The sequence below is a fragment of the Cetorhinus maximus genome, chromosome 11 (genome assembly GCF_964194155.1).
Source record: "Cetorhinus maximus chromosome 11, sCetMax3.hap1.1, whole genome shotgun sequence".
Lineage (NCBI taxonomy): Eukaryota > Metazoa > Chordata > Chondrichthyes > Lamniformes > Cetorhinidae > Cetorhinus > Cetorhinus maximus.
Window position 1 is genome coordinate 97,470,670 of NC_135889.1, and position 27,412 is coordinate 97,498,081.

A 27,412-nucleotide genomic window follows, 5' to 3' on the forward strand; every position below is an offset into this window, starting at 1 on the left:
TACTGGCCTTCATAAATCAAAGTATTGAGTATAGGAGTTGGGATGTTATGGTGAGGTTGTATAAGACATTGGTGAGGCCAACTTTGGAGTATTGTGTGTAGTTCTGGTCGCCTAACTACAGGAAGGATATCAGTAAGATTGAAAAAGTGCAGAGAAGATTTACTAGGATGTTGCTGGGTCTTCAGGAGTTGAGTTACAGGGAAAGATTAAACAGGTTAGGACTTTATTCCTTGGAGCGTAAAAGAATGAGGGGAGATTTGATAGAAGTTTACAAAATTATGAGGGGTACAGACAGAGTAAATGCGAGTAGGCTCTTTCCACTTAGATTAGGAGAGATAAACACGAGAGGACATGGCTTTAGGGTGAACGGGGGAAGGTTTAGGGGGAACATTAGGGGGAACTTCTTCACTCAGAGAGTGGTGAGAGTGTGGAACGAGCTGTCATCTGACGTGGTAAGTGCGGGCTCACTCTTAAGTTTTAAGAATAAATTGGATAGATGCATGGATGGGAGAGGTCTGGAAGGCTATGGACTGGGTGCAGGTCAATGGGACGAGTGGAATAATATTTCGGCACAGACTAGAAGGGCCGAATGGCCTGTTTTTCTGTGCTGTAGTGTTCTATGGTTCTATAACATCCTATGTGACTGTAGCAAAGGTAACCTATCCATCCTCATGCTACCCAGCATGGCTGCAGCCTTTGGCACCACACCATCCTCCTCCGATACTTCTCCACTGTTGCCCTTCTTGAGGGGTTGGGGGCGATTGTGGAGGATGTGATTTGCCTGATTCCATTCTTGTCAATCCAATCACAGCCAAAGACTCACCTGAAATGGCTTCTCTTCCTGCTGAAGCACAATTACCTCTTCTGTCCCCCAAGGATCTAACCCTGACATCTTCTATTTTTCACCTATCTGCTGCTCTTCAGCTGAAAGTACAACATCAGCTTCCATATATGCCTTGACAACACCCATTCCACCTCATACACCTCCCTTGATGGCTCCACTATCTCTAAACTGTCTGATTGCTTGGCAGATATGCCATACAGGATGAGCAGAAATTTCCTCTATCTAAATATTGGGAAGGCAAATGCCTTTGTTTGACACAAACCTCACTTGCTAGCCATTGACTCCATCTCTCTCCTTAGCAACAGTCTGATGCTGAATCAAACTGTTCATAAGCTGGGTTTAATATTTGATTCCAAGATGAGTTTTTAACCACTCATCCGTGTCATAACTAAGACTGCTAGTAGGGTAATGATATGGGCAATGCTAACCAGAGTGTGGCAGGAAGGGACAGCGCACAAAAACTTAAGAGTGCACTAGCAGAAAAGGCCAGAGTTTGCAAGAATATTAAAAAAGAACAGATTTGAAGGCCCAGTATCTGAATGTGCACAGCATTCATAACAAACTGGATGAATTGATAGTACAGATATAAATAAATATGTATTACATGATAGTCATTGGCCATTGACAGGTTGGTGGGCGCACAGCTGATTTTGCTGCACCCCCCCCCCCCCCCCCCCCCCCCCCGCCTTCCTGAATATTTAAATGGGGCGTGGTGACATTGGGAGTTCCGCCCGACGTCACCACGTGTCATTTTACGCGTCGGCAAGCGGGCCCCGCCCCCGCTCGCCAACGGTAAAATCCAGCCCAAAGAGTCTACACAAGGGTTTAGGTAAGTAAAGTGAGCGGGCAAAGTGAGTGGGGAAAATTGGCAAGTGGTATATAATGTTGAAAAATGGGAATTTGCACAATTTGGCAGAAAGAATGAAAAAAACAGCATATTAAGTAAATACAGAGAGATTGCAGAACTGAGGTACAGAGAGGTCTGGGTGTCCTGGTACCTGAAACATGAAAAGTTAGTATGCAGGTACAGCAAGTTGTTAGAAAGGCAAATGGAATGTTATAATTTATTGCAAGAGGAATCGAGTATAAAAGTAGGGAAGTGTTGCTACAACTGTGCAGGGCCTTAGTGAGACCACATCTAGAGTGCTGTGTACAGTTTTTGTCACCTTACTCAAGAAAGGGTAATTTGCATTAGAAGCAGTTCAGAGAATGTTCACTTGACTGATTCCTGTGATGAAGGGGTGGCTTATGTGGAAAGGTTGAGCAGGTTGGTCCTATATCCATTAGTGTTTAGAACAATGAGAGGTGATCTCAGTCTTAAATGGCCTACTCCGTATCCTAAGAATGTGATCCCTTGTTCTAGACCCCCAGCTAGAGGAAATATCATCCTTGCATCCAGTCTGTCCCACCCTGTCAGACAAACTAACTCTGGCCTTTTCTGCTGGTGCACTTTTAGGTTTTTGTGCCCTTTCCCTTCCTGCCACACTCTGGTAAGCATTGCCTCCTTTTTACAGAACTAGCTGCTGTAAAGTAAGTTTAAATGTCCAGTGTGAACGTTACGGAATCGGTGAATAGGTGAATGGATGAATGAGTAAATGGACAGGATGGTAGGATGGGTAGCTGGGTGAGGTAAGTGAGTAGGGTGACAGGTGGGTAGGGTGGGAAGGTGGGTGAGCGAGTAAGTGGGTCAGGAGGGGTAGTCAGGTTGGGGGCTAGTCAGGTAGGTTTGGGGGCTAGTTGGATGATGGGGGATAGTCAAGCCTGGCTGGAGGTGTTGTCAGGTGTTTGGGGTTTAGCATGGCTGGGATGGGTAGTGGGTCACAGGGTCAGTTTGAGTGATGGGTGGGGTGGGGGGGGCGCAATCAGTTCTGTAGTTACTCAGGAGTTATACTAGTATTTTTTTGTTTAACATTTCCTGGATAACCATTCAAGTACCACGGAACTTACCTCTAACTCAGAGTCAGAGATGTTCGCGGAGGGTTCTGGGGAACAGGGGAATTGCTCGGCAGAAGTTCAAACTTCCTGGGCAATTTCCACAGAGAACAGCGCGCCGAGAATTCTGCGAGGTCCCAATGTGTGTTTTGGATTGTACGTCTGGTCTCTGATGATTCGGAGACCAGAAGATCTGGGCCACTATGACAGCAAGTTAAAGAATAAAGGGCAGTTAGGATAATCAGGCAGTGGAAACACTGGGTAGAGTTAAGAAACAACAAAGGATGCAAGACTCTGGTGGGAGTTATCTTCAAACCTCCTGACAGTAACGATATAGTGATAGAATGCATACATTGAGAGGCAAGTGAGATATGTAGTACAAGCAAACTGGCTACAAGGAGAGCATTTAATTTCATCTCTAGTGGAGCAATCCAGAATAAGTGGGCATAACCTTAAATTAGAGCCAGGCCAATCAGGATTGAAACCAGGAAGCAACTTTTCCCTTACACATGCTGTAGAAAAGACTGGAACTCTGTCCCCGTAAAAAAAAATTGCAGTTGTTAGTCAATTAAAGCTTTCAAAGTCAAGACCAATAGATTTTTGTTAAGTAGGGATATAAAGGGCAAGGGTCAAAGGCAGGTAAATGGGGTGAGGTATATATCAGTGATAATCCAATTGAATGGCAGAGCCAACTCGAAGGGCTGAATGGTCTACTCCTATTTCTATATTCTTTTCTGCATAAAACAGCGAAAACTATTTTGAACGTATATTCAAAATTATCTTCCGGGCAAATGTGAATTTCCATTATAAAATGGTGCAATATAAAATCACTGGAAAATGATTAAATGCCAGGTTATCACAGTGATCTATTGTTGTTGTAATATAATGCTTTTCAAAAAAGAAACATTGGCCCATGTCTTCTGGAGCAGCAGCAATGCTGTGCACATTGCCGCTCTGTGCAAAGATCCACCTGAGCTGACGCTGCTGCGCTTTATTTCCGACCCAGGCTATCACAGAAATTCACAGTGTCTCCCGGCGAGCTCCATCGGACTGGAGGGTGGGTGAGGTTGGAGATTAGTCAGATCTGCTCAGGGGTCAGTCAGGTCAGAGATAGTCGGCTTGTACCTGGGGAGTCAGTTGTGTAGTTAGCCAGGTGTTAGACCAGGTTTTAATCTGTCTCGTATTTCCTGGTGAACTCTCAAGCTGTGGATCTGTCCGAAGTCTCCAGAGTAGCAGACATCTGTGGAGAATCCCGGGAAGCAGAGGAATTGCCCATCATAAAGTTTAAGCTTCCTGGGCAATTCCCACGTAGGTCTGCACGTCAGGACTTCCGCAGTGTCCTGACTGGCATCTTCAGTCATATGTCTGGTTTGCAACAATCCAAAGACCAGAAAATTTGGGCCAAGATCTGCATAATGATTGCCACTGCTACTGCTGAGAATCTCCCATAAGCTTCAGCTGAATGCAGATTACTGCACATAGTATTCTGCTAACACAGAATTTATATGTATTACACAGAAATGCTATCTTGTTCCTGGATGTATAACTCATCCTGAAATGGTTTCATTGACTATCAATGAGTGCAAGCAGACTAGAAAAGTAAGGCACCTTGGGTGTAAGGTTTTTGCATGCACTCAGACATTACCTTTGTTTTTCAGAGGGGATTTAAATGTGATGCAAGCATTACTGACCACTGCCACCTCATCATCCCCAAACCACCCTCCAACCCCTATATTATCAACATTTTTAAAAACTTGGGTAGCTAAAATACAGAAATCACTTACAAACTATGCTACTAAATTGATTATTTCATGACTCCTTCATTGATTAAGGTCAAGTGATTGATCAGGAGAGGCATCAACATAAAATTACATAAATATTTAATGTAAAAGATAAAGTATTATTCAAGTTTATTTGTTCAACTTAAGCTAGGGAAGTAGGACCAAAGATCATAGACGAGAATTAATGAAAAGTAAATTTAAAACATATTTAAGAATTGAATTACTCAAAGAGCAATTAATGGCTGGAGCGCTAGGAAGAGTAGTAGAGACAAAAATATTGCACCTGTTCAAGATATTATTGCAGGGTGTGATTGGACAGTTAGGGGATCAAAAAGACGAGACATAGCGGCTTAACTTTTATGTGCCTTCACCTTATGGGCAGAATTTTCCGCGCCCGCTTGTGTTGGGCGTGTTCGGTGGCGTGGGCAGGCAATATGGCAAGAAGGCCAAATGTCGGTTTCATGACATTGTGAAGCCAATTTGCAATCGTCTGCTCGGCCCGTCAATGGCGGGCCACATTTCCCACTGTCAGACATCAGGAATCTCATTGCAATACATCTGCATATTATAATAAGTCCATCCCACCAGAATCATTCCCCCCGCTGGATCATCTACCCACGTCAGCAGGAAAACATGCCGGTGCAGAACACATCTTTACAAGTATGACGTGCAGAAGTCGAGAATTACCTTCAGGGCCTTGCTCACATCGGGGACAACCGAGGAGCAGAAAATGCTGAAACCGGAGAGCAACGGGACCCTGGAGGAACGTCCATGACTGGGTGGATTCTCATGGACATGGCTCTGCTGCGAAGCAGCTCACGGAAGGTGGAAAGTCACTGTTGAGGGTCTTCTCACAATGGGTGATGGTCGAGAGGGTGGAGAGGAAGGTGCAGCTGTGTTTGGGAGAGGAAGATGTACCGGGGCGGGGCGGGGTGGGAGAGGAAGGTCTAGGGTCAAATGGGAGGGGAAGGTGTGTTGGGCGGGGTGAGGTTAGGAAGGGGGAAATGAAGGTGTTGGGGTGTGATGTCGGGAGTTGGGGATGAAGGTGTTGGGGGGGTGAGGTTGGGAGAGGGGGGCAAATGTGTCAAGGGGGGGTGAGTTCGGGAGAGGGGAGGGAATACAGGGGGAGGACGGGGTATCCGGGGAGAAGACAGCAACTGGGGAGGTAGGTGTAAGGTGGGAGAAAGGTTTAAGGGAAGGAGTTTAGAGGAGGGAAGGAATCCAGAGGGGGGAAGGAGTCCAGGGGTAGTCAGGAGACCGGGGGGATGAAGGATCTGGAGATGGGAAGGAGTAAGGGTGGAGGAAGGAGTCAGAAAGGGGAAAAGACTGAGGGGTGGGGGGGTGGAGTCTGGGGGTGGGGGTTGTGGGTGGGGAGTCAGGGAAGAAGTTCCAAGAAGGCAAGGAGTTCCAACGGGGGAAGAAGTTCCAAGGGGGGAAGGGGTTCCAGAGGGGGAAGGGGTTCCGGGGGGATGGAGCCCAAAGTGGGGGGGATGTCCAGGTGAACGTGCAAGGGAGGGACCTGTTGAGTCCGTGCTGCCAGACCTGCTGAGTTTTTCCAGCGTTTTCTGTTTTTATTTCAGATTTCCAGCATCTGCAATATTTTGCTTTTACCTTAGCATTCTGCTGTAATGTTGTACAATGCACTGAACCAATAGCTGTATTCCCTCTAAACCTTGAGGAAACCAGAGTAACAAAGATTTCCATCATCACTATCTGCCCCACAAAAGATTTTAGAATGAGAAGGAAGTTCTCTCTTTCAGTTACGGTGCAAAATCTTATACTATGCTGGTAAGTCACAGCACAGATACACAAGCACTAACCTGAAAAGTAAACATATTTGATTTTAGTGGGAGACTGACAGACTACAAAGTTTGTAAAAATAAAGGTGCATTTGTTCGTGCTGAAAAATATTGCACCAGCTGTCTGTCAAGGCTGGATGTGCAGAGTTCATAATAAAACCATGAAAGCAATATTTTCAATAGCCCTGCTGATATAATTTTGGGTTCCTTTTTTTGAAATCATAGAAATTGATTAACAAAGGCAGATTAGGAGAAGAGTTTGATAACAGGGATATTGGCTTCAAAAACAATTCACTGTCTTTCATTTTCATTATGTAATGCTTTCAATGTTGTCAAATAAAAACACATATTTCCTTCTTTTTCCACTATTCCCTGAAGATGGCATCTCAAAGTGAGGCATGGTTCCAATGATGCCAGCTGTTATCCATTATTCTGTGCAAGTGAACATTCTTCATGTCGTTGCTTACATGGTTCTCGGTCAGCTATCAAACTATGGGAGATGTCACAGTTTATCCCATTTCCATACGTGTTTTCCAGCAAGAGTAACTGGATAATGATCAGGAGAAGGTACCCTGGCTAATATTTTCCCTTTGTCCAGAGATCACCAAACACAAAAGAGGGCGTGTTGTGAAATTCAGTTGCTTAGTGAGAAAACATTTGCCCAATGAGCCAATTTTGAACAGAAGAAATAATTTCATAATGGATGATTAAGATTTTCCCTCCTCATTTTAATTTCTTCAGCAAAACAGCTAAATTTCCATTTGCAAACAGATTGACTCATTTGATATGTTTAAAATTGCTCATTAAAGCATTTGCATCCGGTTCATTTAACAACAGCTCTTTTCATCCTCCAAAAAATACTTTGTACAGACTACAATTTGTTATTTTAAAACTTTCAACTGTCAACTTTGATAAAGCCAGCTTCTAATTCAAGTTCAATAGCTTTAGGCCAATTCAATTGGAGTCAGACTCAACCATCACGATTGTTCACTCATTCTAAGTGACATCCACTAAATTCTAATTATACTAATCTTATTAGTTAAAGATATAAATAAGATTTTCTACATTAAATATTCAGTAGCCACATGTCAAATTAAATATATATCTAAAAAATACACATTCTAGAAAACTCCAACCACACCGGGACAAATTAACTATTGACAATCAAGAGAAAGGAGGCTTGTAGTGCTGACTTAAACATCCTGAATATACTCAACTTAGTTTGACACTGGGCCATTGAAAAAGATAGTAATAATATTTATTTTTAAGCAATCATAAAGCTTGCAGACTGTTTTGTGAGGTTTGAAAGTCTACTTACACTGATCAATTGACTCGTCTGAATCATCGGAACAATCTGGTTCACCATCACATAGCCAGTTCAACGAGATGCAGGTTGTCTGGTCATAGCAGAGAAATTCAGCTGGTCCACATGTTTTGTGTTCTACAAATAAAACATAAAAGGTTATTAATAACAGAAGTAATCCCAATGTGTAGTTCAGTGGCTCAGTGAAATACCCATCTTCATTCACCCCACCTTTCAAGATTATTGTTTTTTAAAATTTACACACAATCAGATTATCCAATTAGGTGACCCCAAAAAGTATGCATTCAGCCAATAATGCACAAGCTAGTTATCTGAAAACTTGTACTGTAGCTTTGGCAAAATACAAACAGCGTTTTCAAACTCTAACAATCTAGCAGCTTGAACACAGAAGTATACAAGGTCAGTCAACTGACCATTTGAATTTGTTGCTGAACATCAAAATCAGTCTTACTACTTCTAAATTTAAACAGAGACAAAAAGAGCAAAATATAAAGTAATCGGCAAGTGCAAAGGCTGTGTATCAAAATCACCTGAGAGCTTCCTGGGACAGCTTTAGAAAGCCAGAATGTTAAAATTAATTGTAAGGATTGGAGAATACATCATGAGAGCACCATTTTGTGGTTTCACCTCTGACATTACATCGAAGAGCACATGGCTGAACTGCAACAATTGTTTGTTCCTGTCTGGCGCAAAAGTAACACAGGAAAGGTGGCCAAGCCATAGCTTACAAGGGAAATTAGAGATAGTATTAGATCCAAGGAAGAGGCATACAAATTGGCCAGAAAAAACAACAGACCTGAGGATTGGGAGCAGTTTCGAATTCAGCAAAGGAGGACCAAGGGGTTGATTAAGAAGAGGAAAATAGAGTACGAGAGTAAGCTTGCAGGGAACATAAAAACTGACTGTAAAATATTCTATAGGTATGTGAAGAGAAAAAGATTGGTGAAGATAAGTGTAGGTCCTTTACAGTCAGAAACAGGGGAATTTATAATGGGGAACAAAGAAATGGCTGACCAACTAAATACATACTTTGGTTCTGTCTTCACAAAGGAGGACACTAATAGGATACCAGAAATGTTGGGGAACACAAGGTTTAGTGAGAGGGAGGAACTGAAAGAAATCAGTATTAGTAGGGAAATGGTGTTGGGGAAATTGATGGGATTGAAGGTCCAATAAATCCCCAGGGCCTGATAATCTACATCCCAGAGTACTTAAGGAAATGGCCCTAGAAATAGTGGATGCATTAGTGGTCATCTTCCGAGATTCTATAGACTCTGGAACAGTTCCTACAGATTGGAGGGTAGCTAATGTAACCCCGCTATTTAAAAAGGGAGGCAGGGAGAAAACAGGGAATTATAGGCCAGTCAGCCTGACGTCAGTAGTGGGGAAAATTCTAGAGTCAATTATAAAAGATTTAATAGCTGAGTGCATGGAAAATAGTGGCAGAATCGGACAGAGTCAGCATGCATTTATGAAAGGGAAATCATGCTTGACAAATCTACTGGAATTTTTTGAGGATGTAACTAGTAGAGTTGATGAGGGAGAGCCAGTGGATGTGGTTTATTTGGACTTTCAGAAGGCTTTCGACAAAGTCCCACATAAGAGATTGGCATGTAAAATTAAAGTGCATGGGATTGGGGGTAGTGTATTGAGATGGATAGAAAACGGGTTGGCAGACAGGAAACAAAGAGTAGGAATAAATGGGTCTTTTTCCGAATGGCAGGCAGTGACTAATGGGGTACCGCAGGGATTGGTGCTGGGACCCTAGTTATTCACAATATATATTAATGATTTAGATGAGGGAATTAAATGTAATGTCTCCAAATTTGCAGATGACACTAAGCTGGCTGGGAGGGTGAGCTGTGAGGAGGATGCAGAGATGCTTCAGTGTGATTTGGACAAGCTGAGTGAGTGGGCAAATGCATGGCAGATGCAGTATAAAGTGAATAAATGTAAGGTTATCCATTTTGGTAGCAAAAACAGGAAGGCAAATTATTATCTGAACGACTATAAATTGAGAGAGGGGAATGTGCAACGAGACCTGGGTTTCCTTGTACACCAGTCGCTGAAGGTAAGCATGCAGGTGCAGCAGGTGGTAAATAAGGTAAATGGTATGTTTGCCTTCATAGCCAGAAGAATCGAGTACAGGAACAGGGATGTCTTGCTGCAATTATACAGGGCCTTGGTGAGAAGTCACCTGGAATATTGTGTGCAGTTTTAGTCTCCTCATCTGAGGAAGGATGTTCTTGCTATAGATGGAGTGCAGCGAAGGTTTACCAGACTGATTCCTGGGATGGCGGGACTGACATATGAGGAAAGATTGAGTCGATTAGGGTTATATTCGCTGGAGTTCAGAAGAATGAGGGGGGATCTCATAGAAACCTATAAAATTCTAACAGGACTAGCCAGGGTAGTTGCAGGAAGGATTTTTCTAATGGTGGGGGAGTTCAGAACCAGGGGTCACAGTCTGAGGATATGGGGTAGACCATTTACGGCTCAGATGAGGAGAATTTTCTTCACCCAGATAGTGGTGAGCGTGTGGAATTCGTTACCACAGAAAGCAGTTGAGACCAAAACATTGTATCCTTTCAAGAAGGAGTTAGATATAGCTCTTGGGGCGAAAGGGATCAAAGGGTATGGGGAGAAAGCGGGAGCAGGCTATTGAGTTGGATGATCAGCCATGATCATAATGAATGGCGGAGCAGGCTCGAAGGGCCAAATGGCCTACTCCTGCTCCTATTTTCTATGGGCTGAATTTTTCCTTCGGCGAGATGCGAGCGGGGCCCGCTCACTGACGTGAAAATGACATGGGATGACGTCGGGCGGAACCCCCGACATCATCCCACCTCATTTAAATATTCAGGAAAGTTGGGGGGACAGCGCGATTAGCTGTCCGCCCGCCTATCTGTCAATGGCCAATTGAGGCCATTGACAGGGTAGTTAAAACAATTAAAGGCCCTGCGCGTCCAACCCTAAGGCTTGCGGGCAGGCCAGGAGCCCCAGCAGGCTTCTGAAAAAACATGAAACCTCATCCACCATTGGGATGAGGTTTCAAGTCGGTTTTTAAAAAGTTTAATAAAGTTTTTGTGCACTTTATTAACATGTGCCATCTCGTGTGACATTGTCACATGAGGGGGACATGTTCATGATTTTTAAAATTTTTCTGTTTTTACACTATGACAACCTTTCAGCGATCTCCCTGAGGTAGCACTTTGCCTCAGGGAGATGTGTGCTCTTTCGCATTGGGGGAATCCACCCCGCCTACACAGGAAGCGCATAGCGCTTCCCGTCGGGCATCACACTGGGCGGGCCTTAAAATGGCAGTGGGGCCCATTTCAGCGGCAGCAATCGGCTGCCCGCCCGCCCGTCAAGGGCAAAATTCAGCCCTATGTTTCCATTAAGGCCCTTATCTTCTTCAAGACTAATTCTATAGAAACTTTTATTTGCATAAATGGATGAGCAAATCTGCAACTGAAGCTAAGTTTTGGTTTCAGCTCTACATTGTGAATTTCTCCCAGGTGTAATCTGTTGAGGGGTAAAAAACTAGACAAAAGCACTGAAAGCAATAATTAGCAGGTAAAGACATGGTTAGATATATGTGATGACACTGTTGACCTGAACTGGAGAGGACAGCACATTGAATTCCACGAAGCACAAGGTGTAAAAACTTGCTGTTGCAATGTTTGTGTAGAAAATTATACCCAATTTACAAAAGTATTTGCACAAAACTATTTAAACAGCAAGGACAATGCAAAATGGTTAAATCGATAATGATTTTGTAAAGTAACTTCACTCACTTAATAGTCCTACTCTTTAACAATTGTATCGACTTTGTCAAAAAGCTAAGAATAGAATGAAAATTGGATTGCAATTTCAATACTGTAGGAACGGTCAAATAACAATGGATAACTGAAAATGTACTTATGTGATTTGCTTCACTGCGGTATAAACATTACAATGCAGCAAAACTAATGTTTCAAAATAGAGGTTGTTTTTATAAAAGGGACCTTTAAATTCTGGTTATTTAGCAATAATTTAACAATTATTCATTTTTTTTCAAGTTGAAGAGTTAATGCTTCCCTTTTAGCTAGAGACGCAAGATGAACTGTGCCCTCTAGTTTACAGAATACTCAAAATGCTTTTGATAATTCAGATTGACATTCCAAGTAATTTTTCAATTTAGTTAAATGCTCAATTATATCAATGTTTCATGGACTTGGGCACATCCTTTAAATTTTCAGCATAGATAGAGTGATTTCATCGGATTCAATAATTTCAGCCACAGTTTACTTCCAAAAATGCTGCAATTTGTAGTCAATTCCAACAAGCTCTTCAAATTGATCCAGAGCTAGGGATTCTGGTGCTGAAACAGTTTCTATCACAGCAGCCTTCTCAACTGGGCTAAATCCTGGTGATCTGAAATAGTTTTTGTTGTTATCTACGCATGCATTACTCTCCACGCTTGCTGACCATGCACATGGTATTCAGAATCAACACCTGTTTGGACAATCCAGCTTCTTTTATATTGTTATTTAGCAGAAGTCTATTGATCTCAGATTTAACATTATTAATTGAGCTAATATCTATTGCTTATTGTGGGAGAATTCCATAATTCTACTGACCTTTGTGTGAAAAACCGTTTCCCAATTTCTTAGGACTTTAAAGGCGGATCAAGCTTCCTGATGAACAATGTCGGGAATCTCTTTTGCATGCATTACAAGTCATGCGTGCTCATTAAAAGGCCACTTCGCTGGAATTAAGATCCCCACCAGAGTGAAATTAAAATGTTCACATTCATGACTGCACATGAGTGGAATGCACCTGGCGAGGTAGACATCTTCCATGATTAAAAATGAGTTGCCGCTGCATTGTCCTCTTTGGGGAGTCTCTGTAAATGCTAGCCTATGCTTGAGGTCAGGTGGTGGCAATGCAAGTTGCTTGGAGGGTGACCAAGGAAGGGAGGAGGCGTTAGAGGGGAAGGGTGGAGCCGTGGCCAGGCAAAGGTGAAAGGGTTAGGGCAGGCTGTCCAGGTGCCCTTTACATATGGCCCCATGAGGTAATGGCAAGGACAATGACATCCTGCCTGCTTCCGCCACGAGAATCAGCGAGCTCCTCACTGATGCATATGTAATAAGCTGAACAGTGCAAGACCTCGCATAGTCAGCTGTCCTGCCCCTTCCCCCACCCAGTGGAAATCACTCCCACTCCCACCACCAAACAGACTCCAGGTCGGAAGTTTCTGGCTAATATATCCTAAAGTGCAGTGCCCAGAATTGTACAAGGTACTTAACTGGTCTAACAGCATTTTGCTGTTGACAAAACTTCCTCTCCTTTATGTTCTATTCTATAGGTTAGGTTAGCCACGTTGTGTTGGGGAACATAAAAATCGCCTTCACATTAGACAACACTACATGTGGATGAGGGCAACATTGTGAAGAAGTAAAAGCTTCTTCCTTATTTGTTGTATAGAGTTGTTTAACTCCTGTAATTACTCTGTGAATAAGGGTCCTGACATCCAAGTCACTTGCATTTTCTCCAAATGAACGCATTGTGGATTCTTGCTTTTGCCAACAATTAAACAGTCCATTTTGTTCAGAGCCTCCTAAGTTAATATACAACATGAGTGGAAGTTCCAGCTTGTGATTTTCTATTTTACTGTCCATTGTGGATTATGTGTTAAAGGACAAAGTTCTAGCTGGAGTCACTCTGAAAGAAATCATGCTGAACACAATTTTAAATTTCAGATGGAAAATTACCTTCTGATGAGATCCAGTAAAACAATGCATTGCTTATGTTCTTCTTAAAGATTCTGCAAGCTTTTTTTTTTAAGCATAAGCAGCCAGTATATTCAGAATGTCAACTGCACAGGCATTCTCAAGCCAACTCAGCAAAGCAGGTTCCAACAACATGTTGTCCGCATCGCTCACCTTTTTTCTTTCAGGCTTTGCATTGTGGTGAATTCATCCATAATTTTATCTTTACTTTTGACTGTGCAACATTTCTGCAGCTGTGATAAATCAAACCATTTAGCACTTTCAGTCTGGAAAACTTTAGGCCCATTCAGCATCGCAATTACTTTCACCTTATCAGCATGACAAATAACCATCTACTTTAGAGGTGGCTTCCTATTATTTATAGAGACAGAGGCCTCAAATTTAAAATATTGGGGTCAAGCAACCTGACCCCAAACTGACCCAATTTCTGTCCCATTTAAGTATTTACAAATGAAACCATGAACGAGGCCCCCATGAAAGGCAGGCAGGAGCCGAATTAAGTGTATTAATTGATCTTAAGTGTAGGTCAGGGGAAGACCTGCACTTCCAACTCTCCTTATCTGGCAGTGGAGGCAGGAGTGCTCCCCCAAGCCTCACAAGGAAGCCCTGATTGTAGCTGGAGCTTTTGCCTCCCTCACCCAAGGCACGATCAGGGACTTCCCTCTCCCCTACTAAACGCTGCAGATCATTTGGCACTCTTGCCCACCATCCTGGCAAATGCTTGAGCCAAAGCAACTAATGAGGTGAAAATGACAAACAATCATTGTTAATGAGTAATTTCCATATCTAGACAAAAATACTTGTAAAAAGAATTTAACGGGCTAATTAAAAAGGGTTGAACACTTCAGCTTTAGTGAGGCAGAACACTTAAATGAACAAATCCAGACTTTTCCAATTTATTTTAACATGTTATTCACTTAACAATGACAGTTGAGCAATGCCTCAATTTTAAATCTCTCATTCTCATTTTCAAATATCTCAATAGCTTCTTGTGCATCCCTGACTTTAATTGCTTCACTATTTGTGGCTCTCGTCAGCTGCGTAGGCCTGAGGCTCTGGAATTGCCTTCCTAAACCTCACTTTCCTCCTTTGAGACAGTCCTTAAACCTACCTTTTTGGCCAAGCTGTTGGTTCTCTGCCCCAATATCTCCTTATTCTGGGTCATAACTTCTGTGGAGTAGCAATCACAGTCGGATTGCCACTCCGCTCTGAATTGCGTACCCTGAAATGCTACTGCACCTTTCTTGCCCAACTTGCCCAAGGGAGAAGGTAAGTGTATAAGGTAAGTGGGCAGGGTTGGGGGGTAGGGAGGGAGGGTAGGGTGGGTCAGTGAGTGGGGAATAGGGTGGTCAGTGTGAGGGTGTTCAGTGTGGGAGGGTGTCGGGTGCTCAGTTGTATGCTGGTCATTTGGGGGGTTGTCAGTGGTGGTGGTTCAGGTGGTCAAGGGTTTGTCAGTGGGTGGGGTAGGGGCCAGATGGTCAGTGGAGTGTGATCAATGAGGAATAACAGGTGGTTGGGGCGTGGGCAGTGGAAGAAGTCAGGTGGCAGGGGGAGGGTCAGTTGGGGGGGTCGGATGGTCAGTGGGTGAGTGGTCAATGGTTAGGGGGAGGTTGTTGGAGGTTGCAAGTGCAGTTGGGGGTGGGAGTGCAGTCAGGGATGTGGGGAAGGTGGCCAGGGGGATAGGGAGATAGTCAGAGGATCCCCTAAGAGGTGGGAGGTCGGTGGAGTCCCGTAGGGGTTCGCAGGGTGGTTAGGGTAGCTGGGTGTAGTCAGGGGGTTCCCTGGGGGGTAGGGGGTAGCTGGGAGTGGTGGAAGTTGGTGGGTGGGGTCTCATGGGGGGTCAGGTGGGTAGTGGGGGGGTAGTTGGAGGTTCCAAGGAGGAGTGAGTCCTATGAGAAGGTTGGGGCAAGTCAGTATACTAGTGTGAAGATGGATTTTAAAAAAAATATTTTTGGGAATATGATGGTGTTCTGTAAAAAAGGCTGTGTGTGTGTCTGCCCATGATCAATTAAACTGGGGGGAAGGTTAGTAAAGACAGCTTGTCTGCAGGAACTGAGAGATGAAAGGTAAAGGTGTTGGGTTGATGCATTTGTAATGAGAGGTTGGTGAGTTGGATTTACAAGTGAATAGGTTGGGTAAAATTTGCATTATGAAATAAGTAGGGACTTAACTTTTCAGCTGTTGAATTTCTACAGGAAATTTAGAAGTGATAAAGAACTTTTACTACTCAAAATGGTGTCACAAGCAAACAAGGGAATGTTATTAAATTTTATTTGACCCAAAAGCGGAAGCAACAGGAAAACATGGAAGATTTTTATATTTTGGTAAAAGTTGAATTCAAAGAGATGCTTAGGGCAATGGAATCAAAGGTCAAAGGGGAAAAGGATATTTAAGGAAAGATGTTGAGCTGAACTGTGTGGCTGTGTGGGGGAGGTGTACTGAGGCCAGAAAAGTTGTGAAAGTTGTGAAGTTGAAGCAACCATCGAGTTTTCAAGCCAGAGAAGTCTTTCTTTTCAGAAAGCAGTCTGTTTCCATAGCAGAGTGGAAGACGGTGAGAAGTTGTGTTGTATAACTTTACTGAAGTGACAGCAGTTTTTGCCTTGGTTAATATTACTGGATTTTTATATTTAAAAATCTATAAGGGAACTGTTGCCAAGTAGCTTGTTTGTGTGTTCTGACCAAGTGGGTTTTTTGGGGGATGTTTTGTAAGACTGTTTCAACTGTGTATCTTTAATCTTATGTGCTTACATTTTTTTTTCTTATTATTAATAAATCTTTTAACGTTTTAAAATCCTAAAGGTGTTACTGGTATTCTATGTTTCTTGGATCAGTAGCTTTTTCTCCTCATTTTCAAAGTACAAGAAAAGGTTATGATCAGTAAGACAGGTATCCCTCTGGGATCTGGCTTGCTCGATAAAATAACATCAGCTGTGTTTGTAACAAATTTGGGGGCTCTTTGCGGGGTTTAAAATTCCTTGATTGAATTGGGGTTTGTGAATCTAAAGAATACAAATACAAGAAGAATATTCCGATCTTCAGTTCGGCGGGCGCGCACCGGAGTCTGCTGCGCATCCGCCAAACTGTCAAAGGCCTTTTAAGGCCATTAAGCGCTTAATTAAACTGATTGTTTGGGCTTTCTGCCCAACCTTAACGTTGGCGGGCAGGCGAAGAGCCCAGGCGGCCTTCGTATTTTTGGTGGAACCTCATCCACGGCTGGGATGAGGTTTCATGGAGGGTTTATAACGTCAATAAAAATTTTTAAATAAAATTCATAGACATGTCCCAGCTCACGTGACGCTGTCACATGAGGAGACATGTCCGAATAATTTTTTTAAATCTTTTTTTCAGTTTTTCACCATCAAATTAATTTCCCTGAGGCAGCTCCGTGCCTCAGGGAGATTTCTGCACTCTTTCGCGCGCATGCGCGTGTCCACTCCCGCCCAGCCCGTACAACGGGGAGAAAATTTTTCCCCATGATTCAGACGGTGACTTTGATTCATTTGAATCAATTGATTTAACTAAAAATCTTCAGTTAGTGCCTAAGTTTACAGAGGATGGAGTTGAAAGATATTTCACCTCATTTGAAAAGATAGCTATGAAATTGAATTAAATTGGATTATAGCATTGCAGAGTGTTTTGCGAGGTATAACAATGAATTTGTATGCTAGCTTATCAGAGGAAGAACCTGAAGACTACGAGGCAGTTAAAAGAGAAATACGAAATGCTTATGAACTTGTTCCCCAAGCTCATCAATTGAAGTTTAGGACTATAAGAATGAGACCCAATCAGACATTCATAACGTTTGCAAGAGAAAAAGAAATTCTCTGGGATAAATGGTTTAGGGCACTGATGTTCGGCAAGACTTTTGAAAATGTAAGATAAATTATGATTATGGCAGAATTTAGAAATAGTATTCCACTAACTATCAAAACATATTTAGATGAAAGAAACAGTACAAAAAAAACAGGGAAACTGCCGTTTTATTTGATAGTTAAGATATTTTTCTCAAATAGTTGAGTGTAGGAAAAGTATTATATGGGGCTCAGCAAGGAAATTAGACCATAACACCATAAAACATAGGGGCAGAAATTAGGCCATTCGGCCCATCGAGTCTGCTCCACCATTCAATCATGGCTGATAAGTTTCTCAACCCCATTCTCCCGCCTTCTCCCCATAACCTTTGATCCCCTTACCAATCAAGAACCTATCTATCTCGGTCTTAAATACACTCAATGACCTGGCCTCCACAGCCTTCTGGGGCAATGAATTCCATAGATGCACCACTCTCTGGCTAAAGAAGTTTCTCCTCACCTCTGTTCTAAAAGGTCTTCCCTTTACTCTGAGGCTGTGCCCTCGGGTCCTAGTCTCTCCTACTAATGGAAACATCTTCCCCACGTCTACTCTATCCAGGCCTTTCAGTATTCTGTAAGTTTCAATCAGATCCCCCCTCATCCTTCTAAACTCCATCGAGTATAGACCCAGAGTCCTCAAACATTCCTCATATGTTAAGCCTTTCATTCCTGGGATCATTCTCTTGAACCTCCTCTGGACCCTCTCCAGGGCCAGAACATCCTTCCTGAGATACGAGGCCCAAAATTGCTCACAATATTCTAAATTGGTCTGACCAGAGCCTTATAAAGCCTCAGCAGCACATCCTTGCTTTTATATTCTAGTCCTCTTGAAATAAATGCCAACATTGCATTTGCCTTCCTAACTACCGTGTCAACCTGCAAGTTAATCTTAAGAGAATCCTGGACTAGGAGTCCCTTTGCACTCCAGATTTCTGAATTCTCTCCCCATTTAGAAAATAGTCTATGCCTCTATTCTTCCTACCAATGTGCATGACCTCACACTTCCCCACGTTCTATTCCATCTGCCACTTCTTTGCCCATTCTCCTAACCTGTCCAAATCCTTCTGCAGCCTCCCTGCCTCCTCAATACTATCTGTCCCTCCACCTATCTTTGTATCATCTGCAAACTTAGCCAGGATGCCCTCAGTTCCTTCATCTAGATCATTAATGTATAAAGTGAAAAGTTGTGGTACCAACACTGACCCCTGCGGAACTCCACTAGTCACCGGCCGCCATCCTGAGAAGGACCCCGTTATCCCCATTCTCTGCCTCCTGCCAGACAGCCAATCTTCTATCCATGCTAGTACCTTGCCTCTAACACCATGGGCTCTTATCTTACTGAGCAGCCTCCTGTGCGGCAACTTGTCAAAGGCCTTCTGGAAGTCCAAGTAGATAACATCCATTGGCTCTCCTTTGTCTAACCTACTCGTTAGCTCCTCAAAGAATTCTAACAGATTTGTCAGACATGACCTCCCCTTGATGAAACCCTGCTGACTTTGCCCGATTTTACCATGCACTTCCAAGTATTCTGAAATCTCATCCTTAATAATGGACTCTAAAATCTTACCAATGACCAAGGTCAGGCTAATTGGCCTGTAATTTCTCGTCTTTTGCCTCACTCCCTTCTTAAACAAGGGGGTTACATTAACGATTTTCCAGTCCTCTGGGACCCTCCCTGACTCCAGTGATTCCTGAATGATCACCACTAATGCCTCCACTATATCTTCAGCTATCTCCTTCAGAACTCTGGGGTGTAATCCATCTGGTCCAGGTGATTTATCCACCTTCAGACTTTTTAGTTTTCCTAGCACCTTCTGCTTGGTAATGGCCACCATACTCATCTCTGCCCCCCGACTCTCTTGAACTTTGGGGATGTCACTTGTGTCTTCCACCTTGAAGACTGGCGCAAAGTACCTATTCAGTTCCTCCGCCATTTCTTTGTTCCCCAATACTACTTCTCCAGTGTCATTTTCCAGTGGCCCAATGTCCACTTTTGCCTCTCTCTTACCCTTTATATATCTAAAAATATATATCTTGCAATCTTCTTTTATATTACTGGCTAGTTTACCCTCATATTTAATCTTCTCCCTCCTTATTTCTTTTTTAGTTGTTCCCAATCCTCTGGTTTCCCACTGCTCTTGGCCGCATTGTATGCTTTCTCTTTAGCTTTTATGCTGTCCCTGACTTCCCTTGTCAGCCATGGTTGCCTCATCCTCCCTTTAGTATGCTTCTTCTTCCTAGGGATGAATTTTTGCTGTGTCTCCCAAATTACTCCCAGAAACTCCTGCCATTGCTGTTCCACTGTCTTTCCTGCTAGGCACATCTCCCAGTCAATTCTGGCCAGCTCCTCCCTCATGCCTCTGTAGTTGCCTTTATTCAACTGTAATACCGTTACATCTGATTCCAGCTTTTTCCTCTCAAATTGCAGGGTAAATTCTAACATATTATGGTCACTTCCTCCTAAGGGTTCCTTCACCTTAAGCTCCCTTATCAAATCTGCCTCATTACACATCACTAAATCTAGAATTGCCTGTTCCCTAGCGGGCTCCACCACAAGCTGCTCCAAAAAGCCATCTCATAGACATTCCACAAATTCCTTTTCTTGGGATCCACTACCAACCTGATTTTCCCAGTCTACCTGCATATTGAAATCCCCCATGATCACTGTAACCTTGCCTTTCTATCTCCTGGTATATCTTGTGCCCCACATCCTGACAACTGTTCGGAGGCCTGTACATAACTCCCATTATGGTGTTTTTACCTTTGCGGTTCCTCAACTCTACCCACACAGATTCTACATCATCTGACCCTACGTCATTTCTTGTTATCGATTTAATTTCATTTCTTACTAACAAAGCAACCCCACCCCCTCTGCCCACCTGCCTATCTTTTCGATAGGATGTATATCCTTGGATATTTAGCTTCCAGTCCTGATCCCCTTGCAGCCATGTCTCCGTGATGCCCACCATATCATACCTGCCAATCTGCGTCACAAGCTCATTTACCTTATTTCGTATACTGCGTGCATTCAGATACAACACCTTCAGTCCTGTATTTCCCGTCCACTTTCTCATTGTCGTCCCTTTATCTGATGTGCTTGAAGTTAGATTCCTAGCCCTTTCCAAACACTCTGTCCTATTTTGTGTTCTGGAGACTTTAATAGTCTCTCCTGGGCTCTCCTTTCTTTTCAGTTTTTTCATAATTTTCTATGAAGTTGAATCCACCCCCCCACACGCTAACCTGCTGCTTTGTTTCCCATTAGTCATACTTCTTGGAGTTTTACCCTTCCCTTCACCCCCACTTTCTAGTTTAAAGTACCCTATTTACCCTTTTCGCTAGAACATTGGTCCCAGATCGGTTCAGGTGGAGACCATCCCAACGGTACAGATCCCTCCTGTTCCAAAACTGATGCCAGTGCCCCACGAAATGGAACCCCTCTTTCCCGCACCACTCCTTTAGCCACGTGTTTACTTCCCTTATTCTCGCGTCCCTATGCCAATTTGCACATGGCTCGGGTAGTAATCCGGAGATTATAACCCTTGAGGACCTGTTCTTTAATTTAGTTCCTAGCTCCTGATAGTCCCCAAACAGGTTCTCTTTCCTAGTCTTACCTATGTTATTTGTCCTGACGTGGACCACAACAACTGGATCCTCCCCCTCCCTCTCCAATATCCTTTCAAGCCGGTCAGAGATGTCCCTCACTCTGGCACCGGCCTGGCAACAAACCATGCGGGACTCTCGATCCTGCTTACAAAGGAAGCTACCAATTCTCCTAACTATAGAATCCCCTACAACTACCACTTGTCTTTTTGCTCCCCCCTCCTGAATGGCCTCCTGTGCCACGGTGCCGTGATCAGCTGGCTCATCCTCCCTACAGCCCTGTTCCTCATCCACACAGGGAGCAAGTACCTCGTACCTGTTGGAGAACATCAAGAGCTGAGGCTCCTCTGTTCCTGAACACAGGATCCCTCTACCTGCTTCACTTGCAGTCACACCCTGCTGACCCTGACCACTGACCGAACTTGAGGTACTTAATCTACCGGGTGTGACTGCCTCCTGAAACAAAGCATCCAGGTAACTCTTCCCCTCCCGGATGTGCCGCAGCGTCCGGAGCTCGGACTCCAGCTCATCAATTCTGAGCCAGAGTACCTCCAGCAACCAACACTTGCTCCAGATGTGGGCACTGCATCTCACAATGGGATCTGCCAGCTCCCACATCATACAGCTACATCACAACACCTGCCCAGCCATCTCAACTTAGATAATTAATTTATTAATTAGCTTTGTGGTTTTTTTTTCAAATTTGGTGCAGATTTCCTACCAACCAATCAGGTCACAGCTTTCCTGTGATGTCACTTTTTCAGTTTTGGCTTCAGTTACTCTGTGCCCCGAGGTCACCGCTCTGGTGCACCTCCCTCCGAGTCTGCTCCCTGGAGACAAGGCCGCGAATCCCTGAGGTAAGCTAGATTTATACTCACCGCTCCAGTGCTCCTCCCTCCGAGTCTGCTCCCAGGATTTACTCACCAATCAGCTGCTTTTTCTTTAAAATCCACTTTCAGAAGAGTGTCCCTTGCAGGTCTGGTGCACCCCTGAAGGCACTGCCTCTCTCTTTATTTTTAGGTTTGAGTAGGAGGGAGGGATGGAAACACTACAGCAATGTAATGTTTGAGGCTATTCCGTTCTTTGACAGTGGATTCTCCTCAATTCCCTCCTGAGTCACAGTGTCTGCGGTTACTTCTCCCAGGATGCTTCAGTCACTTCTCAGCAGCGCCCTCTGTTGGACTGAGAACTTCTGGGCGGTTGTATTTGTGGGGGAGGGAGTGCGGTGAGGGAGGAGGGCTCCCCCACCACATCTTTAGGGTATCCCTTGGGTACGATGTCCCAGGGCTCGCAAGTTATGGGCCTCTGTTTGATAACGGCCCTATTAACACCTTCAAACATTATGGCCAGGATTTTCCCCTCGGCGATTTGCGGGCGGGGCCCGGTCGCCAAGGGGAAAATGACGCGGGATGACGTCGGGAGGAATCCCTGGTGTCATCCCGGTCCATTTAAATTTTTAGGAAGGTGGGCAGACAGCGAAATCAGCTCTCCGCCCGCCGACTTGTCAATGGCCAATTGAGGCCGTTGACAGGCTATTTAAAGTAATTAAAGACCTGCCCGTCCAACCTTAAGGCTGGCGGGCAGGCCAGGAGCCCCAGCGGGCTCCAGATTATTGATGAAACTTCATCCACTGGCGGGATGAAGTTTCATGTCCGTATTTTTAAAAATTAATAAATTTTATGTGGTCTTTATTAGCATGTCCCATCTCGTGTGACATTGTCACATGAGGGGGACATGTTAAAAAATTTTAATTTTTATATTTTTAAAGTTTTTCGGACAGTCACTATTCTCCCTGAGACAGGACTTTGCCTCAGGGAGCAGTGCGCTCTTTTGCGCGCATGCACCAAAGAACGCACTTTGACAGATGGGGATTTCCCTCCCCCCCCCCCCCCCAGCACAGGGAGCGCATAGAGCTTCCCGTCAGGGATGCCGCTGGGCGGGCCTTAATTGACCCGTCCACTTAAAGCTATACCTTTACAGATATCTACAGATTTGTAAGGATAACACAAGTTACAAAAGCTATCTTATACTCTAAGGTTCACAGAAAGTACAGTCCATGTAAACCAATTGGCAACCTGTGGTCAGACATACTATACCCTGCCACCCAAGACAGATACTATGGATCTCTCCTGATCTTAAGGCGGGCCCCGTTTCAGTGGCGGGGGTCGGCTGCCCGCCTGCTGCCGAGCCGGTGGGGCCCGCCCGCCATCCAAGGGCAAGATTCTGCCCTATATACATTTAAAAATGATATATGAATGGAAGTTGTTATCATTGGAAAAAATAGAAAAGGGATTTGTACCTGTTAATTTTATTTTCCTCATTGTTTTATTATTTTATTAGTTATTAATTTAAGTGGGTTTGACTATAGCAGGCTTTGGGCAGTCAGGTTAGGGTGATGTGAATTATTAACCTAATCCATTTTGACAGTCTGCATTCTCAATTGAATAAAATGTACTTTCAACTGAGAAGTTCATCAATCTTAACATGGACATAAATTGCAGCTGACATTGTAATCCTTATTTTATAACAATAGCTGCACATAAAATAAAATACACAAATGCTGATTTGAATTCATTTGTAGTTGGTGTGTTGGCTATAATCATTAGGTGATTCATCAGTTTAATTTATTGTTTCAATATAACACTCATAACTTTATCCTCAATTTGGCTGTTGTCTCAAAAATAACAAATTTGTTTTTATTGGGAAATGAGTCACCATATTTTCCATATTGATAGTTGTAAATGGTGACCAGAAATGGATATATTCTGGAGAGAGGAGGAGATGCTGAAACCAAATCTAACTAAGCAAATGTTCAAGAAGCTGTTTAGTACAGTTTTCTTAAAAAATAATGGCTCAACTACTACGGAGTTGGACATGCTTAAGGAGGGATCCAAGCATTATTCTCTTGGTGAAAGAAGGAAGAGATAAGGGCATACATCCCACACACTTCTCATCTACAAAAAATTAAAGTCTTGAAGTCTAATCCAAACCTAAATGGGAAGTGTTACTTATTGTCAATCATTCTATAGCTAATTTATTTGCTGCCACTTCCAGAATTCATATTTCAATGTGCTTTCAAATAGACTGCAGCCAACAAGGACAGTTTTGAATTGTGTTATGTAAAATCTGATCAGATGAGTTTTGAGGTTTTTGAGCTGACACATTTGGTTTTCTTAGCAACAGATGCATGTATTGATAGCAGCAAAAAGTAAATCTTCCTGCTTCAGAGGGATGAGGAGGTGGATGGAATTGTTAAAGGCATAATGTCAAATCATCCAAGCATAGAAGACAGGGTTTCTTTCCAGATAATATTGTGTAGATTTTATAGGATAAGTAGAGGTGGAACCCAAGGCTTCCTTTTCATTTCAAAGTTAATAGAGTTGCCTCTATAGTAAATATAATGTCACATGGTCACCACTTATTCTGAGTGTTCATACAAGTCATATAATTTTTCAAGTCAGATACAGCTACATGCACTCAAGATCTGCCATTGGTAACAAGAACATAGAAACAATATCATACACATGCACAGGTGAAAATTCCTGATATCTGATCTCAGCAATTTACTTTCAGAGAATTTCATTAGTTACTTAATAGTTCCAATTTGAAAATGATTATTACTTTGAAGCCTGTATTTCGAATTACAGTATCAAATATACAAATTGTCAAGGTTTGCTCCAAGCAAATGTAATCAATAATAAAAAAAAATATATAAAACTAGATGAGAATTTTTATAGGCTATAACATCAAACTTTAGGAGCTTTTTAAATAATTTGTCTTTTCCCCTGAATTGTGTTATTAAGGAGATTAATAGTTAACATACACATGGTCAATGTGATAGCCTGAAGTAGTTTCAATTGCCTGAGGGGATTGGAGAGATTTTTTTTCTCTTATTGGCTCTGAGTTTTATTAATCTTTCTTCCTCTCCCAGGAGATTGCTTGACTTTTGATAGTAGGTGTGGAGGGCTGGGTGTGATAGGAACTGTTTAGTCATGATGCTCCAGGCATCGTAAGTGTGGCACAGACTAAATGCACCAGCTGGTCTTTTGTTGTCCATCATTTTTGCACATTCAAATGTACTCTAAAGCTACCATCATGATTTCTATAAAATACACAAGTTTTAGATTTTGCATTTATTTTGTGATCAAAATACTCATGAAATTCTATATTTCAATACGTCTGAATTATTTTAGCAGGCTGTGATATAGAAATCAATACCAGTGCAAAAATTATCATCTTCATCAGTGCTACAATCTTTGAGCATATGCAGTAGCTTATGAATGAGAAGGGAATCTTTTTTTCTTTATTGGTGTTCAGTTATTTTTAGTTGCAACTGACAGTCCACAGCTGATTAAAAAATCTTTTGACCTTTCACCAAGCAGCATGTTAATTATTTCAGAAGCATAAAGTGATTACAGTAGATGAGTCATGATTGGTTGTTCCTTCCTGCTAATGATATTACATTTTCAACAATTTAATGTTACAATGACGCGTGACTTTAAAATAAGTATTTTAGTCTAAAGGAGTACAGCAGTCAATTTGCACTCTGCAAAGTTCCACAAAAAGCATGGAATTAATCTACTTTTGGTGATGCTGGTGAGGGATAAATGTCAGCCAGAGTTTGAGGACATCTCACCTGCTCTTCTTCAAACAGTACCAGTGAGATGCTTTTTATTCACCCGAATAATCACACATCTTCAACAGTGTAACATTCTCTCAGATGAAAAGCTAGAATGAGAGTTGAATCCACAAACTTCTGACTTAGAAGCACCAGTGATCCCACTAAACCAAGACTGACATCTTACAAATGAAACACTTACCAGTTGCATTAGTGATATTGCACTTGACTGACCAGGTATGAATAGACAGATAATAATCAGACATACATGAAGTGACTGCATCATACAATGTATATCCAGCAAAGGAACAAGGGTGCATTTGAGTCACAATATTAGTAGTGGCTACACTTCCAAAGTACTTCATTGGCTGTGAAATGCTTTGGAACATCTGGAAACCATTTAAACCGCTATTTAAATGCAGTTCTGTCTTTTGGCTTTTTACACGAGTCAATCACATAAAAGCCATATATACATCCTTTCTTTATTAAGAACTAAAATTGTTGTATTTCCTTTTGTCCTCCTTTGCTTTGCTTCAATATTGATGGCTATGCATTCAGCTGCCTAGGTCTAAAATTGCCTCCTTAAATTTCCACATCACCACTATCTTCTCCTCCTGCAAGATCTGTCTTTGATTCAAAGATTTTAATCTTTGAATAAGCTTTTGGTCAATGTATCCATTTTCCTTGCATCTCCGTGAAGTTTTTCACACATTCAAAGTACTTTTGTACTCAATACCTCTATATATGCAGCCTGAGATCCCCTATGCTTTGCTAACCATCTTTCAATATATCCTGCCACTTTAGAGATCTATGCATATGAACCCCTAGGTTCCTTTTTCCTTGCATAGTCTTAAAAGTTGTGTCATTAATTCAATCCTGCCTCGTCCTTCCACTAAAATACATCACCTCACATTTCTCAACATTATGTTCATTTGCCACTTGTCTGCCCATTCTGCTAGCCTCCCTATGCCTTGTTGCAGTTGCTTGGTATTATTGTGACTACCTGCCACACCTCCAAATTTGGTATCATCAGCAAATTTTTAATTTTTTCTCTTTATCCAATATTCAGGCCATTTATATATATCAAAAAGACGCTATGGTCCTAACAGTGACCCCTGGGAAAAATCACTATCTATCATCCTCCAGGCGAAAAACAACCATTTACCTGACTTGCTGTTTTTTGTCCTTAAGTCAATTTTTTATCCAAGCTGGCACTAGCCCTTTATTCCCTGAGCCTCAATTTTGTTAACCAGCCTTTTGTGGTACTTTGTCAAAAGATTTCTTAAAACTCATATAGACAATATCTATTGTTTTCCTTTCATCAATCTTCTCTGTTAATTCATCGAAAAATTCAATTAAATTAGTCAAGCACAACTGGCCTTTTACAAATCCAGTCAGGCTCTCCTTAATTAACTCCAACCTCTCCAAGTGCCTGTTAATTTTTTCCTTGATTATTGTTTCTAAAACCTACCACTGTACTGTTAAATTGACCTGCTTGTAGTTACTAGAAATATTGGAGAGAATTTTCCCCCCGTTGAGGGGGTTGTGCGGGGGCGGGCACGGGCGGATGTGGACCCGATCGGCGCCCCCATTTCACGTGGGCGGGCCAATTAAGGCCCGCCCAGTGTGACACGCACCCTGAAGTGCTGTGCACTCCCTGTGTGGGTGGGTGCAGTGTTTCCTGAGTCGGGAGTGCGCTCTTTTGTGAATGCATGCAAAAGAGTGCAGAAATCTCCCCGAGGCACCAGAGTTGTGTCAGGGAGATAAGTTTTAAGTTCTAAAAGTTTTAATAAAGATTTTTTAAAATTAAGACACGTCCCCTCATGTGACAGTGCCACATGAGCTGGGACATGTCAATGAACTTTAATGAAAAAATTTCTTTAATTTAT

The 27,412-nt window shown here is 42.7% G+C and overlaps 1 protein-coding gene across 1 annotated transcript in view; it reads right to left on the reverse strand.

Moving 5' to 3' along the window:
- LOC144686788 (low-density lipoprotein receptor-related protein 1-like) overlaps window positions 1–27,412 on the reverse strand; it is a 1,926,687-nt gene that overhangs the window by 1,583,864 nt on the left and 315,411 nt on the right. Inside the window, exon 2 of the mRNA XM_078552493.1 lies at window positions 7,675–7,797. Coding sequence (XP_078408619.1) covers window positions 7,675–7,797 — 123 coding nt within the window. The remainder of the gene's footprint in view (window positions 1–7,674; window positions 7,798–27,412) is intronic.